A 19,086-nucleotide genomic window follows, 5' to 3' on the forward strand; every position below is an offset into this window, starting at 1 on the left:
GATACATTTCTCATGTTTCAACGGGTCTTTTTAACACCGATTCTCTGTCATCTCATACTTGAGTCAACAATAAATAAATTCATAAAATAAATGCATAATTACTGGAAAATAACAATTTTAATGATAATTATTGAAATATTGTATTTATTTACCGTAAACTTACCTCAGTACAAAATATAGCCAAATTCATTAACTTAGCTTTCAACTTTATTCTTTCCTTTGTCTGACCTCGAGTTTCGTTCTTATTGATCTAAAATAGCAAATTTAACTCATTTAATACTCACATTTATCAAAATAGCCCTCGACTCTAACTTTGGAAAAATTATGATTTTGCCCCTAAACTTTTACATAATTACGCTTTTGCCCCAAAGTTCGGAAAGTAAGCTTCATCTTATATTCTTATGTTATATAACATGTTGAACATTTTTCTCTTCTATGACAACATCAAATTCTCACTCTAACACTTATGTACATTAGGGATTTTTACCGATTATGTCAACTTACTCGTTTTTGCTTAAAATCGGCTAGCAAAAGTTGTTTAACATAATTTCTAGCTTCATATTCTGTCATAGAACATCAAAATAAACACTTTTCACCTATGGGTATTTTTCCAAATATAAACCTCAGGTTAAATTATTGCTAGAATAAGCTAAATTAAGCTATCGAGATCTCAAAAACGTAAATAGCATTAAAAACGGGGATTGGGATCACTTACTATGAAGCTTGGAAGCTTGAAAACCCTAAATATGGCCTCTCCCCTTCCTAAATTTGGCCTAATGAAGAAGATGATCAAAAATTGGCTTTTAATTTTGTTTTTAATTCATTTTAATAAGTAAATGACTAAAATGCCCTTAATGAAAAACTTTGGAAACATGCCTAACCATGTCCATTTTTGTCCACCAACTTAACCAATGGTCTAATTATCATATAAAGACATCCAATTTAAAATTTCATAACAATTGGACACCTCTAACATATAGAACTCAACTTTTGTACTTTTTACAATTTAGTCCTTTTGACTAAATTGAGTGCCCAAACATCGAAATTTTTGAACGAAATTTTCACGAAGTATTTTCGTGAAATTGTAGGCCATAGAAATATAATAAAAATAAAATTTACCTCATCAGATTTGTGGTCCCAAAACCACTGTTCCGATAACCTTAAATTTAGGCCATTACAGGAGGCATGGGGTCTACTAAGGCTTTGCATATTACCACCCGATGCAAAGAGTATACTTTACCAGGAGTTTTGATAGATAATGGGTCAACATTAAATGTATTTCCCTTATCCACGCTTAACAAACTACCTGTGGATAGTTCGCATATGAAGACATGGAAAAATATAGTTAGGGCATTCGATGGCACAGAAAGAAAGGTCATAGGGAGAATCGAAATACCCTTACTGATCGGTCCAACTGTTTACGAGGTGGATTTTCTCGTAATGGATATCAAGCCATCCTATAATTGCTTATTAGGGAGGCCATGGATACATTCGGCTGGGGCAGTACCATCATCGTTACACCAAAAGTTGAAGTTGAAGTTGAAGTTGGTGTTAGGGGGTCGGCTGGTGACAATAAACGCCGAGGAAGATATCATAGCGGGTGTAGTTAATGATGTGCCTTACATGGAAACTAATGATGAAATAGTTGAATGCTCCTTTCGATCTTTGGAGTTTATAAACACAATATTTATTTTTGAGGTGAGTAAAATTTCGATACCAAAAATATCTAAGACCACGAAGATGGGGTTACAATTACTGGTGGGAAAAGGAGTTTTACCCGGAAGAGGATTAGGGAGGTGTCTCCAAGGAAGAATTGAGGCTCCAGTACTGAAAGAAAAACAAGATTGCTTTGGCTTAGGATATAAGCCAGACATAAAGCAAAGAAAGAAGTAGCTAGAAAAAAGGCAAGAAAGAAGAAGAGCACGCCTAAGTGGAGAGGAGATTAAATAGAAACCAATGATAATTCCCCATATATCCAAAACCTTTGTTTAGGGGGGATCATTCATCTCGAGAGAAGTGTGCCGAGGGAAGAGGGCATCAATGCCATACATGAGATACGAATGAAGAGGGGATTATGTTAGATATCCGTCCTTATGAGCCTGGGAGTGTTCTAAAGAATTGGACTGCAGAAGAAAATACCTGAAGTTTTTAGAGCTTTCATAGAGTAATATTCAAAACATGCTTGTTGTTTTAGCCTAGAGACAATGAGAACTTTTTGTGAAATGGGCATGTGCCTGAACATCGTTATTTTAATGAAATATATATTTGCAATTATTTTTGAACGGATATTCTTTCAAGATTATTTCATTATTTTTTGCACGAATAGTCATTTTGGATTCTTTCATTCTCTTAGATTTTCTTCCAAATAATTCTTTCATTAATTTATAATCATACCATATAAATAAGTTTTCTTAAATTCATACATTCTTTGTATATTCTTTGGTACCTATAACAAGTCATCAGATATCAATGACATGAGTGACTCCACTATGGACTCAGAAATCCTTTTGAACGGGATATGTGTTAGAGGGATCTCAGGACTTTGAAGATAACATAGATTGTAACCTATCTCCGGACTTATTGAGGATGATAGAACAGGAGGAGAAACAAATCCTACCTCACAAGGAGACAGTGGAGACTGTAACACTAGAGGAGGGAAAGGTGGTGAAGATCGGAACATGCATAATAACTAAAGAAGCAAAACAAAACTTCATTGAGTTGCTTCGAGAGTTCAAAGACGTCTTCGCATGGTCATACCAAGATATGCCTGGGTTAGATACCGATATTGTAGTTCACCGTCTTCCTATAAAGGAGGATTGCAAGCCAGTTCAGCAAAAACTTCGGAGGATGAGGCCTGACGTAGTATTAAAAATGAAGGAGGAGGTTCAAAAGTAATTCGATGCTGGGTTCCTACAAGAGGTCAAATACTTAGAATGGGTAGAAAATATTGTACTCGTCCTTAAGAAAAATGGAAAGGTATGAATGTGTGTAGTTTACAGAGATTTGAATAAGGCTAGCGCAAAAGATAATTTTCCCTTGCCTCACATCGACACCCTGGTGGATAACACTGTAGGACACTCACTATTTTCCTTCATGGATAGTTTCTCAGGATATAACCAAATCAAGATGCATCCTGAATATATGCAGAAAACCACATTCATAACCCTATAGGGGACTTTTTGTTATAAAGTGATGCCATTCGGGTTGAAAAATGCGGGAGTCATATACCAGAGAGCTATGGTGACCCTCTTCCACGATATGATGCATAAGGAAATTGAAGTATATGTTGACGACATGATTGCAAAATCCCAAACAGAAAGAGAGCATGTGCAAGTCTTAAGAAGGTTGTTCTTAAGATTAAGAAAGTTCCAACTCAAACTTAATCCAGCCAAATGTATCTTTGGAGCTAGGTCAGGAAAGCTTCTAGGGTTTGTAGTCAGTGAAAAAGGGATCAAAATCGACCCAGACAAAGTCAAGGTAATTCGAGATTTACCTCCACCACGTACTCAGAAAGAAGTTCGAGGTTTCTTAGGGAGACTAAATTATATTGCTCGGTTCATTTCGTAATTGACCGAGAAATGTGACCCCATATTCCGTCTTCTAAAGAAATATAATCCAGATGTGTGGAATGAAAAATGCCAGGAGGCTTTTGACAAGGAAAAATAGTACTTGTCCAATGCTCCAATGTTGGCGCCACCTAGTCCAGATAGACTACTAATTCTGTATTTAACAGTGTTTGACAACTCCATGGGATGTGTGCTAGGCCAGCATGACGAAACGAGGAGGAAGGAAAATGCGATATACTATCTCAGTAAGAAACTCACGGACTGTGAAATGAGATACTCGCACATTGAAAAATTATGCTGTGCCCTGGTCTGGACGACACGGAGATTGAGGCAATACATGCTCTATCATACGACTTGGTTAATTTCAAAGTTATACCCTCTAAAGTATATGATGGATTCAACTGCGTTAAACGGGAGGATGGCTAGGTGGCAAATCCTACTCTCCGAGTTTGATATAGTCTACATAAATCAGAAGGCTATCAAAGGGAGCACAATAGCAGAATTTTTGGCCAGCAAAGCTTTAGAAGACTACGAACCTCTGAATTTTGATTTCTCGAATGAGGATTTGATGTATGTGGCAACCGCTAAAGAGGATTCCCACGAAAATCACCCTTGGAAGCTAAACTTTGACGGAGCTTCGAATGTTGTAGGTAATAAAATTGGGGCAGTCCTTGTGTCCTCAAATAGAGATCATTATCCTTTTACCAGTAAATTAGATTTTGATTGCACTAATAATATGGCTGAATATGAAGCTTGCATTATGGGCATCCGGGCAGCCATAGAACGAAAAATTAAGATACTAGAGGTATACGGAGACTCTACATTGGTAATATACCAACTCAAAGGGGAATGGGAAACGAGAGACTCAAAGTTAATCCGCTATCGAAAATTGGTTCTGAAATTGATCGAGGAGTTTGACAGTATCACTTTTTGTTATCTCCCGCGAAAATCAGATGGCTGATGCTTTGGCCACTCTAGCTTCTATAATCAAAGTGAACAAACTAGAAGACAAGAAGCCTATTCAAATCAGTATTCATGAGACACCAGCTCCTTGCTACAGTATCGAGGAAGAGAAAAATGATGATCATCCATGGTACCAAGACATACTACAATATGTAAAGAATCGAGAATACCCCGACCATGCGACGGAGAATGATAAGAGGACATTGAGGAGACTGGCCATTGATTATGTCCTAGATGGAGAGATTTTGTATAAGAGGGGAAAGGATCAAGTATTGTTGTGATGTGTAGATGCTGTGGAGGCCAAGAAAATTTTGGAAGAAGTTCATGAAGGTATCTGTGGAACGCATTCCAACAGCTTCACGATGGCCAGACAGATTATGAGATTTGGGTACTATTGGTACACCATGGAAGGAGATTGCATTAATTATGCCAAAAAGTGTCATAAATGCCAAATTTATGGTGACAAAATGCATGCACCACCTTCGCCTATTCACATTATGACTTCTTCGTGGCCTTTCTCCATTTGGGGGATGGATGTCATCGGGCCAATATCACCAAAGTCTTCTAATGGGCGTCGCTTTATTTTTATGGTTATTGACTATTCACTAAATGGGTGGAGGCTGCTTCATATGCTAATGTCACGAACTCAGCAGTTAGCAAGTTTTTGAAAAGGGAGATTATATGTCGATATGGGATGCCTCAAAGAATTATATCTGACAATGCGCTAAATTTGAACAACAGCTTAATAGCGGAAGTTTGTAGTCAATTCAAGATCAGACACCATAATTCGTCACCTTATCACCCAAAAATGAATGGTGCAGTAGAGGCGGCTAACAAAAATATCAAGAAAATTGTAGGGAAAATTACTGAAACCTACAAGGACTGGCATGAGAAATTACCTTTCGCTCTCCTTGCATATCGAACATCTATTAGGACTTCTACTGGGGCAACACCTTTTGCTCTAGTTTACGGGATGGAGGCAGTGTTACCCATTGAAGTTGAGATCCCTTCTTTTCGAGTGTTAGCTTAACTAAAATTAGATGAGGCCGAATGGATTCAATCTCGATATGAACAACTGAACCTGATAGAAGAAAAGAGGCTAAAAGTTATTCGTCACGATCAGATGTATCAGAAACAAATGATGCGAGCCTATAACAAAAGGGTTCGTCCTAGAGAATTTAATGAGGGAGACCTGGTGTTGAAAAAGATGCTTCCTCTACAAAAGGACTTTAGAGGGAAATGGATGTCAAATTGGAAAGGACCTTATGTTGTAAAGAATGCCTTTTCTGGAGAAGCTTTGATTTTGAGTGAGATGGATGGTAAAAGCCTGCCAAACCCTGTGAACTCAGACTCGGTTAAGAAATACTTCACCTGAAGAAAGAAAGGGACCAAAGTGAAAACCCACAAAGGGCGCTTTGAATCCTAAAAAAAAGGCCGAGGTGAAAACCCGCAAAGGGCACCTTGAGACCAAAGGAGATTTGTGTTGAAAATCCGAAAGGGGTAGCTCAAATTTCAGATCAGAATAGGGTATGAGGTGATCGAAATAGCTCAATTTTTTAGCCAGATTGGAGCATGTGGTGATATGCTATACCTGAATCAACAAGAAAGGATAGGTGACATCTTGGGGCATCAACAAAGTACTATAGATCTTCTAACACATGTCAAACTCAGAAAGGTCTTCAAAAAGTTTGTACAGAGAAGTTAAAGCTGCGATATCTGGGGCACTTAATCTTCATACTATTTGTTGTTCTTGGAATACCTCTTTCTTTTTCAACATACATGTTCCAAATCAATTCTTTTTTGTTCTTATTATCATTGATAATTTGTTCGTTTCGAGCTTTGCTCTCAATAAAATTTCAGCTCTGTCCATCATTATGACCTTTTTCAAGCATTTTGCATTGAAATAACGATTATTGGACCAATAATACTTTCATTAAAGGAGTTTTGCATATTACTCTGAAAGCTTCTAAGTAGTACGAGGACCTAAAACGGGATTATTGTTTAGAACTCTCTAAACCTAAAGGTTGGAAACATTTGAGAAAGAATAGTCTAAATTGTGACTATTTCTTTGGATTTTCTGTTAAAGATACCAGCTAACCTAGAAGGCATAGTAACACATCAGCAATAGAATTCTGATGAATAACGAGTAATGACAACCAAAGAATTGAAGAGGGATCATTCTCGAAAAATAATGTTCTGCTTTCAGCAAATATCATTCATAAACATCTAGTGAGGAGCATTTGATTCATTCTGATCATAACATACTAATCACTAGGCATAAATAGGTCCATAAAATGGATTCTACAGGTCATGTTCCTTAGAGAACAGATCAGTGAAACCACGAATCCTCTACCCCTGAAGTTACAGTGGGAAGGATTAAAGTCATCATGGTGAATCTTATCTCTCTGAAGTTGCAGTAGAGCAGATTGAAGCCATTAGTCTTATCTCCTTGAAATTGCAATAGAGCAGACTGAAGATAACAAATCTTATCTCTCTGAAGTTGCAGTAGAGTAAATTGAAGCTAAAGATCACAAATCTTATCTTTCTGAAGTTGCAGTAGAGCAGATTGAAGCTATAGATTACAAATCTTATCTCTCTGAAGTTGCAGTAGAGCAGATCATATCAAATATTTTCTCTCTAAAGTTACAGTAGAGCAGATTATATCAAACCTTATCTTCCTGAAATTGCAGTGGAGCGAGTTAAAAATAAATCAAATATTATCTCTCTGAAGTTATAGTGGAGCAGATTAAAGACGAGTTACAAATCTTATCTCCCTGAAGTTGTAGTGGAGTAGATTAAAGCCACAAACCTTATCTCTTTGAAGTTACAGTAGAGTAGGTTGAAGTAACAAACCTTATCCCCCTGAAGTTGCAATAGGTCAGATTAAATATACCACAACAAGTCTTAACTCCCTGAAGTGTCAGTGGAACAGACTAAAACCACAAACCTCACCCCCTTAAAGTCACAACAGAGTGGATTGAAGCCACAAGTCATATCTCTTTTCAAAGTTGCAATAGAGTGGATCGAAGCAACAAGGCGGTGGACTAAAATGAAGCTACTTGAAGAAGAAAAGCACTAGAAGAAGTAAAGAATCGGTAAGACCAGGCAAAATTGGTCTTTCTTAGTCTTTGCTCTGTTCTCATTACAAGCCCATTTTGCCCAAGCCCATACCAGCACAACAAAAAAAAGAAACCCAATCACAATGTTGATCCAACATACCCAAAGTCCCTGGCCCAAACTCGAAACCCATTACAAGCCCAAATGCCAAACCCAAATAAAACAAAGCCCAAACCCAAACAAGCCCATTACAGCAAAGCCCAACAGAAATCAAAGCTAGGTTTCAGAAAAGTTAAAACCCTAGCTAAGGCGCCGCACGTCCCTAGGGGCTCCTAGCGTCTGCTGTCGCTCTAGCTTCTGCCATTGCCGCCACGGTCACGTCGCCACCGACTCACCTGCCCGTCAACTACTCCTGCAAGACACGCAAACAACAGAAACACTAAAGAAAAATAATAGAGGTAACATGTAACATCGACTATAAAAGCCGAATTTGATCGTTGTATGAGGCTTCTTCTTTTTCTTTTTTTTCAGACGATTCTCAGAAAATAAAAAGCAAAAAAAACTTAAAGGTGATTTCTGGTGTTTTCTCATTTCGATTTTCAGATTTTTTTAAACTCTATCTTTTTTTTTGTTTATTCTTCTACGTATATAACATATAGAAAACAAAGGGACTTACTGGAGACGCCCCGTGACCGCGCTGTAGGAATGTGGTTCTCCGTCGCCGAGTCTGGATCGAGAGAAGGCGCGGGGATCTTTCCCTTTAGGCTTTGGTCCATGAAGGCTCGGCCTTCATTCGATTTTTGAAGCGGGGTTCAAAAAACCCATTTTTTCGCTCTGACCACCGCCTACAGCGGAGCCTTGGTGGTTGATACGATGGCCGTCGTTTGGAACCAAAGGTCGGAGAGATGAGGGTTTGAAAGAGGAAACACTCATTTTTTTTTTGAAAAGTGATGGGAAATTAAGTTTTTTTTAACTTGACTTTTAAGGACCCGCTAAATGGTGTCGTTTAAGGCTCGTCACTATAGCCCTAAAACGGCGTTGTATCACCCTAGGGTTCGCGCGTCGACCCGACCTGATCGTGAGGATCCGCGCGTTTTGGACTTTTGGGACATTTGCGCGTAAGGTCCCTTTACTTTTGCGTCGTCATGCAATAGTGTCCTTTTTGTTTTTTAAATTTGGCCACGTAATTTTCTATGCTTTTCATTTTAGCCCGCGCCAAAACGCTGCGCATAACGATGGGAATATTTGCTCAATCAGCCATCCGTTCTTTGGGCGCATTATATTTTGGTCCCTAGGGATCTTTTTTTTTGTTTATTTGCGTTTTGAACCCCGAATTTTGTTCCAAGATTCGATTTAGCCTGTTTGTGTTATTATTTTAGTTATTTTGTAAGCAAATTAGATTTTATTATTATTATTATTATTGTTGTTGTTGTTGTTGTTGTTGTTGTTGTTGTTGTTGTTGTTGTTGTTGTTGTTATAATAATTATTATTATTGGTTGTTCATTTATACTTTTTAATTTTAGATCTAATTATATATACATGTACGAACATATTTTTTAATTTTTATAAATATATATATCTACATACATTTATATATTTTCTATGTTTCATAATTCTATATACATACTTTTATATATATATTTTACATTTTAAAATATGTATATTTTATATGTATATTTTTTTTTTATTTTTTATAATTCACATACGTATATATTTTTCTTATATGTACATATATATATTTATAATTTATAATTTTTATTTATTTTCTTTGTTGTTATAATTGCTTCACTTGGTGTTCATTTATTTATTTATTTACACGTCCATTATTATTATTATTATTATTATTATTATTATTATTATTATTATTATTATTGTACAAGCCCATTTTGCCCAGGCCCATACCAACAAACTAAACCCAAAACCCAATCAGCCCAATAACAAATAACCAACCCAAACCCAATAAAAAAATTTCAGCCCAAATCAGAAAACAATAACAGAAAAAAACAAAAGAAAAACCCTAGCCCCCTAACCCTAGCCACCGCACCTAGCCCACTTGCCCTGCCACCGCCGCCTCTGACCTACCACCGCCATGGTCACGTCGCCACTTGCACCTGGAAAACACACAACCAAGGAAGACAGAAACAGACCACAAAATCGGGGGGGGGGGGGTTTCTTCTTCTTTCTCTTTGCTTTCGGTTATAAAAATCGATGATTGTAAAACAATGGGGTTCGGCCCCTATTTCATGATTTCAAGAAATAAAAAGGCAAAGAAAACAGATTCAAAAACCTCTTTTTCGGTATAAGCTCTATTTTCCCTTTTATTTCTTTATTTTTCCTTTATTTTTTCTTCCTTTTAAAACTGTTTGTTTTCTTTATTTTGATTTGTATTTTTCTTTTATTTTTAAAAACTATAGAAATATAAAACATTAAAAAAAGCAAAAAATACCTTTTTTACATTTTCCGGCCACCGTGTACAGTGGCCAGCGCGACGGCGCCGATGGCCGGAGGCGCGCCGGAGCTTTTAGCTGGAATCCATGGCCGGATGAAGGAGGGGAAAGAAAAGGAGAGTTTAGGGTTTTTTTATTTTATTTTGACAGAAATGAGGGTTTTTGTAAAAAATTTGTGATTTTATAATATATCAAAACGACGCCGTTTTACCATTAGGGGTCAAGTACCAAAACGACGTCGTTTTGGCCCTGACCCGGGCGGTGATCCGACCCGAAGGGGAGGATCCGCGTGTTTTCTTCTAATGGATTAATTGCGCGTGCAGTCCCCCTGATTTTTGCAGCGTATTAGAATTTGATCCTTTTTCGTTATTTTCTCTTATTTTTAATTTAGCCCTGCAATTTTATTTTTGTTTTTATTTAGTCTACAGTGGCGCTGCGTTTTGGGGGCTTTGGTTTATTTGCAGTTTTGGACCCCCTTCTTTTGCGCGCGTCATAATTTAGTCCCTTTTGTCTTTTTTATTTCGATTTCGCCCCGTATTGTTTGCTTTTATTTCGATTTAGCCCTTTTTCAGCATTTTTATTATTTTCTTCATTATTTTAATATGTTATCATCTTTTATTATTACTATTATTATAAGTATTACTATTAGTATTATTGTTATGTTTTTATTTATATTTACTTATGAAATTTTAGATATATGTGTCTTATTATTATCATTATATAAATGCTTACATACATATATATAGATATATTTTATAACTTATTTATATTCGTATATGTATATACATAATTATATTTTTCTTATATTTTTAATTAACATACATGTCTATATTTCATTTTCATAAATATACATATATATATACTTACATAAACTTTATATTTAATAACTTTAAAACATATATATTTTTCATATTTTTATAATTTTATGTATATACATACATATATATTTCCCTTATATGTACATACACATATCCATATGTTATAATTTTCATCTACTTCCCTTTATTGTTTTTTTTTTATGTTCATTTATGTATTTATTTATATGTCCATTTTTTACGCTTTAGTTCATTTATTTATTTATTTGCTATGGTATATGCATGATTTATTTTATTATTCGTTTTTGTTATCTTTGTTCACATTATCATATTTATTATCCCATTATGCATATTAACACTATACTTCAAAAGGAAAATTTTCAAAATAAGGCAATGTTTTGCGTTTGGAAATTCGAGAAAACGTGCCCTAAGGTGCTGGGTGTCGATTTTTCTCGTTCAACCAAATGGCTTAATATCCTTTTAAAAATTTTAAAATAAGGCAATGTTTTGCGTCTGGAAATTCAAGAAAATGTGCCCTAATGTGCTGGGTGTCGGTTTTTCTCATTCAACCAAATGGCTAAATATCCTTTTAAAAATTTCAAAATAAGGCAATGTTTTGCGTTTGGAAATTCGAGAAAACATGCCCTAAGGTGCTGGGTGTCGATTTTTCTCGTTCAACCAAACGGCTTAATATCCTTTTAAAAATTTTTAAAATAAGGCAATGTTTTGCGTTTGGGAAATTCGAGAAAACATGCCTTAAGGTGCTGGGTGTCGATTTTTCTCATTCAACCAAATGGCTAAATATCCTTTTAAAAATTTTAAAATAAGGTAATGTTTTGCGTTTGGAAATTTGAGGAACGTACCCTAAGGTGCTGGGCTTCGATTTCTCGTTTAACCAAATAGCCAAATATCCTCTCGAATTTCAATCCATGTCATCCGAGTTTTTTTTAAAGATCGTATTTTAAATCTCTCTAAAGTTTTCAGTTTTTTGACACTAAGACATTAAGTAATCAACTAGGTACCAATTTTGGGCGTATCGAAGGTGCTAATCCTTCCTTGTGCGTAACCGACTCCCGAACCCGTTTTTCTGAATTTCGTGGACCAAAATCGTTGTTTTAATAAAATTAAATCGTTTATTAAAAACAACCACTTTTTGAGGTGATCCGATCACACCTCATCAAAAAGGATTGGTGGCGACTCCCGTTTTCGTTTTCATTTTTCAAAACCCAAGTCGAACCCGTTTTCAATCAAAAAAATGGTGTCTTGTCAACAGCTTAGCGACTCCACTGGGGAGATTTCCAAAATAAGAGAGTTAAGCCACGAGTTGATTGCTTTTTGTCGAAAGTTGAAAATTTGGTTTAAATTTACGATCCTTTCATTGCATTTCATTCGTATTCATTACAATTGTCATTATGTTTTATAATTGCGGTGTTGGTTTAAATTTTGGTGTCTTTCTGCACATTGCATTGCATGACCGTTGGTCACACCCTTTTAAGTGGGAGTGAGAAGCTAGTCCTTCGTGAGGTTTTCACCTCCGTGCAGGATAGTGGATTGCTTTCAAGATACATCTGTACCTATGTCTTCGTGAGATTTTCATCTCCGTACAGCCATAGGAAAATGTATTCCCCTAAACCGAACTCGGTCTATATGAGCCTATAATGGGTGAAGATCGAGGAATCTGCTGGTTCGGGTACCCTTACTTTAGAGCCAAACCTCATGTAGTGAACCTTAGGAGCCCACTCTAGGTAGAACCACTTCGAACCCCTAGTATTCACTCGAATTGGTGTTCTATTTATTCTTGCTTGTTTTGTACTAACCTGTTTTTTTTTTATGATTGCATTGCACTTTCATCATAAAAAGAGGTGTTGATTCACGTTCGGTTATTAAATAGAAAGCTTGTCATAAGGAAATGAGTTTCTTGATAAATAGGATAATAATACGGTTGTCCAAATATGGTCCAAGAAAACGTGATAAGAGAAGGATGATAGTTTAATGAAGGACTACACGACCATTGCTCCGTTGTCTGAGAATTTGAGATGACAAAGATTATTCGAGAACCGCTGAACTTTCTTAAAAGAGAAGCCAACGAGCGTCACGAAGATTAGTGAGCAACGAGTCGTGGCCCGGATCAAGCAAAAGGGAGATAGAAGAGACATCTCTTTTAGAAGAGTTCGTGAGATTTATCTTAACGCGCGAATGAAGAAAATGATCGTTCTCTTGGAACATAATGGCAAAGCCGTATATATATCCGCTTTATGTAAAAAGATTTATTTTCTAGTAAAGTTGTTCTAATAGAATTGAACCGAAAATCAACGTCTCTTTTTGCATTTATTTCATGCATCTGCATTGCATTTCATTACATGCATCAAATTTCACTAAAAGACCCTAATCAAACGAAATCATTTCAGAGTCAATGGAAACCAACCTACCAAACCAATACCCTTGCGCTACCCGAACAGGAACTAGAGAAATGGAACAAAGGTTAGAAAAATTAGAGCGAATGCAGATACAGATACAGGAGCAATTGACCGAATTTCAACAGGAGATAAGAGATTAGATGCTAGAATTACAGATAACCATGATGAGCCAGTTCAACTGATTGCTAGCTGGAGAAAAAAGGAAGGACCCGATGGACCACTCTGGGGTTGATAATGAGGATTTTGCTTATTTCCTAGATTGTACTTCGACAAGTTCCCAGGTCCAGCTAGATGGGCGCCTACAAGAGGCACTCTTCACTATCATTTCTCAACAATATCATACTGGTACAGCAACAGCAGTGAGTTGCCTGACGGACCCAAGATCTAATTTGAGGAACAGTTTTCCTGTTGCTCTTGATAACCCAGCTGAAACAAAGCAGGCGAGGGTGGAGTACCTAGATACTACAAAGGCCTGAAGGAAGAAGGGAAATAAATGGGATAATGCAGGCAAGTATAACAGGGGCCACTCAAAGCCAATCACTGTGAGCAGGCCAAAGACAGAAACCACCAGACATCGGAGTCCTTTAGAGCAAAAATCTTATACAAAGACAAATACAGAAAGGCTGCAGTTCACACCTATACCAATGTCATATAGTGAGTTATACCGAAGCTTATTTGATGCACGTGTGGTGTCCCCCTTCTACTTAAAACCCATGCAACCTTCGTATCCCAAATGGTATGACATAAACGCACAATGCGACTATCATGCGGAAATTACGGGGCATTCAATAGAGAATTGCACTGCCTTCAAGAAACTGGTTGAAAAACTCATTAACATGGGTGTTGTCAGATTTGATGACTCGTCTAGCGTAGAAAATCCACTACCCAATCATATTGATAGTGGGGTAAACATGAAGGTAGGAAGGGGATTAATTATTTCTAATTCAGAAGGAGACCATGAAAAGACAAGGAACCATTGTGAGTTCCATCACGAGAAGGGGTACGAGACCCAAGAGACTGTGAAATTCAAGGCCTTGGCTCCGGGCACGATGGATGACAAGGAGATGAAGCTCTGTGAGGAAATTAAAGAGGATAAAAATATATATACAATGTTGCAAGTGTTCACACCAATGACATATGTGAAGAAACAAATGAAAAGGGACCTTGTTAGATATCTACCCTTATGAATCTGGAGTGTTCTAAGCAATTAAACTGTAGAAGAAACCCCTGTAGTTTTTAGAGCTTATTTAGAGTAATGTTTAGAACATTTTTGTTGTTTTTAGCCTAAAAATGATTAAAATTCCTTTGTGAAATAGGCTAATGTCCGAACGTTATTATACATCTTTGCATTCATTTTTGAGCCAATTATTATTTCATTCTTTTGGATTTTCTTCCACATCATTCATTCATTCATAATCATATTGTATAAATAATTATTCATAAATTCATACTTTCTTTTGTATATTATTTGGTACTTATTATGAGTCCCCAAATATCAATGACATGAGTGACACTGCTACGGACTCAAATTTTCCTCTTGAGCGAGACATGTGTTTAGACGAATCTCATGGCTTTGAAAATGACATGGATTGTAGCCTATTTTTGGACTTATTGAGGATGGTAGAACAATATGGAAAATAGATCCTACCCTACGAAGAATCAATGAAATCCACGACTTCTTCCTATATGGGGCATGAAGGTTGTTGGGTCGATCTAGCCAAAAGAGTCTAGCGGTCATCAATTTATCTTCACGGGAAGAAGCTGCTTCATATGCCAATGTCACAAAGTCGATAGCAAATTTTTGGAAAAAATCATGTCAGCATGAAATGTCGAAAAGTATCATATCTGACAATGCACTAAATTTGAACAAGAGCACGATATCAGAAGTTTGCAGTCTGTTCAAGATTAACACCATATCGCCAAAAAAAAACTCCGCAGGGGCAACGCCCTCATTTTTGGCTTATCGCGGTTTCACCTATTGAGGTTGAGATTTTCTTCTCTTTGAGTTTTTGGATCCAATCCTAATTGAAGAGGAATGTTCAAAGTTATCCATCATGGTCAAATGCGCCAAAAGCAAATGATGCGAGCTCACAAAAAAAGTTCGCCTTAGAGAATTCCATGAAGAGACACCTGGTATCGAAGAAGATCCTTCCCATACAAAAAGAACTTTATGCCAAGCTGAGAATAACCTTATGTGGAAGGCCTTATATGGAAAAGCATCGATCTTGATCAGAAAACAAGGATATGCCTAATCCTACGATCCTGGATTCAATAAAACTAAAAAAAAAAGGAAAAAGGAAAAAAAAAGAGAAAAGGAAAAAGAGAAAAAGGAGAGGCCAAGATGAAAACTCGCAAAGGGCGCCTTGAGACCAGAAAGGATTTTAGTTGAAAACCCGAAAAGGGCAACTCAAATTTTGGATCAAATTGGGGCATGAGGCAATCAGAGCAGCTCAAATTTTGATCAAATTGGGGCATGTGATGATCTTGCTATACCTGAATCAATAGGAAAGGGTAGGCAACATCTTAGGGCATCGACAAAGTCCTGTAGATCTCCTAAACACATGTCAAACTCAGAATGGTCTTTCAAAGAGTTTGTACAGAGAAGTTCAAGCTGCGATATCTGGGGCACCCAACTCTCATATTATTTGTTGTTCTTGGAATACTTTTTTCTTTTCCAAGATATACATTCCCAATTAATTCCTTTGTCATCCTCCTTTACTATTTTTGATAATTTGTTCTTTCGAGCTAATCTCAGAACCAACTTTATTCTTATCCATTGTTATGACATTTTTTGCAAACATGTTGCATTGGAATAATGATTAATGGACTAATAAAACTTTCACAAAGGAAGTTTTGCATATTATTCTGAAAAGTTTCTAAATAATATAGGAACCTGAAACAGGACAATTGTTTAGAACACACCAAATTTTAAAGTTGGAAATTTGAGAAGGAAGAGTCCAAATTTGGACTTTTTCTTTGGATTTTGTTGTCAAGTGCATTGATTGAACAAAATGACAAGATGTCGTGTCAATGACAAAGCTTAAATAAGCAAGCAAGCAATGATTATCAGGCAATAGGAAGAGGTTACCTCGGAGAAGAGATCCTTCATTTGCACATGAGTATGACACCTTGGGAATGGTGTGAAGAACTAGAACGCTTCAGGTCCTGTATCCTTGAATTGTGGTAGGAAAGGATTGAGGAAAGGCCACATATTTCTACCTTTGGATTACAGTGGGAGAATGATGGTACAAATTTTGCGCCCCAATGGATTAAACTTTGAGGTTCACAATGGGAGGCAACTTGGCTAAATGTTTCTTCAGAAAAGGCAGTCAAGCAAGAAGGCGTCGTAGCACGTTAGTCACAAAGCCTTAATAAACTTCGAGTAATGACAACCTAAGCGGGATCATTCTCGGAAAAATAAAACTTTGCATTCATGCAAACACCATTCACACATGTCTAGTTAGGAGCATTTGATTCATTTTGATCATGTCATCCTAATCATTAGGCATAATTAGGTTCATTGTACAGGTCATGTTCCCTAGAGAACAGATCAATGAAGACAACAGATCTTGCCTTCCTGCCTTGACAGCGAAGCAGATCGAAGACACAAACCTTGCCTCTCTCGGTTGTAGTGGAGCTGGTTGAAGACAACAGATCTTGCCTTCCTGCCTTGACAGCGAAGCAGATCGAAGACACAAACCTTGCCTCTCTCGATTGTAGTGGAGCTGGTTGAAGACAACAGATCTTGCCTTCCTGCCTTGATAGCGAAGCAGATCGAAGACACAAACCTTGCCTCTCTCGGTTGTAGTGGAGCTAGTTGAAGACAACAGATCTTGCCTTCCTGCCTTGACAGCGAAGCAGATCGAAGACACAAACTTTGCTTCTTTCGGTTGTAGTGAAGCTGGTTGAAAACAACAGATCTTGCCTTCTTGCATTGACAGCGAAGCAGATCGAAGACACAAGCCTTGCCTCCCTCGGTTGTAGTGGAGCTGGTTGAAGACAACAAATCTTACCTTCCTGAATTGACAGCGAAGCAGATCAAAGCCGATACTTCTATCTCCCTGGTTGGCAGTGGAATAGATTGAAGATCAAAGATGGCAGATTTTACCTCCCTGTGACTACAGTGGAGTACATTGAAGCCGATAATTCTATCTTCCTGGCTGGCAGTGGAATAGATTGAAGATCAAATATGGCAGATTTTACCTCCCTGTGACTACAGTGGAGTACATTGAAGCCGATAATTCTATCTCCCTAGTTGGTAGTGGAATAGATTGAAGATCGAAGATGGCAGATTTTACCTCTCTGTGACTACAGTAGAGTACATTGAAGCTGATAATTCTATCTCTCTGTTTGGCAGTGGAATAGATTGAAGATCGAAGATGGTAAATATTATCTTCCCAAGACAATGGAGAAGCAGATTTAAGCCATTAATCCTATCCCCCTAAGCAGTAGTGGAATAGGTAAAAGATTGCAGATTCTGTCACCTTAAGCGGTAGTGGAGCAAATCGAAGATGGTGAATCTTTTCTTCCCAAGATAGTGGAGAAGCAGATTTAAACCATTAGTCCTATCACCCTAAGCAGTAGTGGAATAGGTCAAAGACTGTAGATTCTGTCCCCCTAAGCAATAGTGGAGCAGATCAACAATAACGAATCTTACCACGAATCACATCCCCTGAAGTTGCAGCAGAGTGGATTGAAGTTACAAGTCAGGTCTTTCTGAGATGCAGTGGAGTGGATTGAAGCAACAAGGCACAGTGGACTGAAGGATGCTACTTGGAGAAAAGAAGAACTCAAAGAAGTCAAGACTCGGCGAAGACCGGGCAAAATTGGTCTTTCTTAGTCTTTCCTCTGTTCTCGTTACACGACAACGAGCAAAGAGGAGAAGCTGTACAAGCCCATTTTGCCCGGGCCTATACCAACAAACTAAACCCAAAACCCAATCAGCCCAATAACAAATAACCAACCCAAACTCAATAAAAATTTTTTTTAGCCCAAATCAGAAAACAATAACAGAAAAAAACAAAAGAAAAACCCTAGCCCCCTAACCCTAGCCGCCACACCTAGCCCACTTGCCCTGCCACCGCTGCCTCTGACCTGCCACCGCCATGGTCATGTCGCCACTTGCTCCTACAAAACACGCAACCAAGGAAGACAAAAACAGACCACAAAATCGGGGGGATATTTTTCTTCTTTTTTCTCTTTGCTTTCGGTTATAAAAATCGATGATTGTAAAACAATGGGGTTCGGCCCCTGTTTCATGATTTCAAGAAATAAAAAGGCAAAGAAAACAGATTCAAAAACCTCGTTTTCGGTATAAGCTCTATTTTCCCTTTTATTTTTTTATTTTTCCTTTATTTTTTCTTCCTTTTGAAACTATTTGTTTTCTTTATTTTTATTTTTATTTGTATTTTTCTTTTATTTTTAAAAACTATATAAATATATAAAGTAAAAAAAAGCAAAAAAATACCTTTTTTGGATTTTCCTCCATGGCCGGATGAAGAAAAAGGGGAAAGAAAAGGAGAGTTTAGGGTTTATTTTATTTTATTTTGACAGGGGTTTTTGTAAAAAATTTGTGATTTTATAATATATCAAAACGACGCCGTTTTACCATTAGGGGTCAAGTGCCAAAACGACATCGTTTTTGCCCTGACCCGCGCGGTGACCCGACCCGAAGGGGAGGATCCGCGTGTTTTCTTCTAATGGATTAATTGCGCGCGCAGTCCCCCTGATTTTGCAGCGTATTACAATTTGATCCTTTTTCGTTATTTTCTCTTATTTTTAATTTAGCCCTACAATTTTATTTTTGTTTCGATTTAGTCTA

General features: G+C 37.3%; 1 protein-coding gene across 1 annotated transcript; it reads left to right on the forward strand.

Moving 5' to 3' along the window:
* The first annotated feature begins 3,957 nt into the window (after positions 1-3,957).
* LOC107949961 (uncharacterized) lies at positions 3,958-4,810 on the forward strand. Its single transcript, XM_016884716.1, has 3 exons — positions 3,958-4,216; positions 4,319-4,371; positions 4,520-4,810. The coding sequence occupies exons 1-3, from the start codon at positions 3,958-3,960 to the stop codon at positions 4,808-4,810; spliced, it is 603 nt and encodes a 200-aa protein (XP_016740205.1).
* Positions 4,811-19,086: the final 14,276 nt, after the last annotated feature.

The sequence above is a fragment of the Gossypium hirsutum genome, chromosome D03 (genome assembly GCF_007990345.1).
Source record: "Gossypium hirsutum isolate 1008001.06 chromosome D03, Gossypium_hirsutum_v2.1, whole genome shotgun sequence".
NCBI lineage: Eukaryota > Viridiplantae > Streptophyta > Magnoliopsida > Malvales > Malvaceae > Gossypium > Gossypium hirsutum.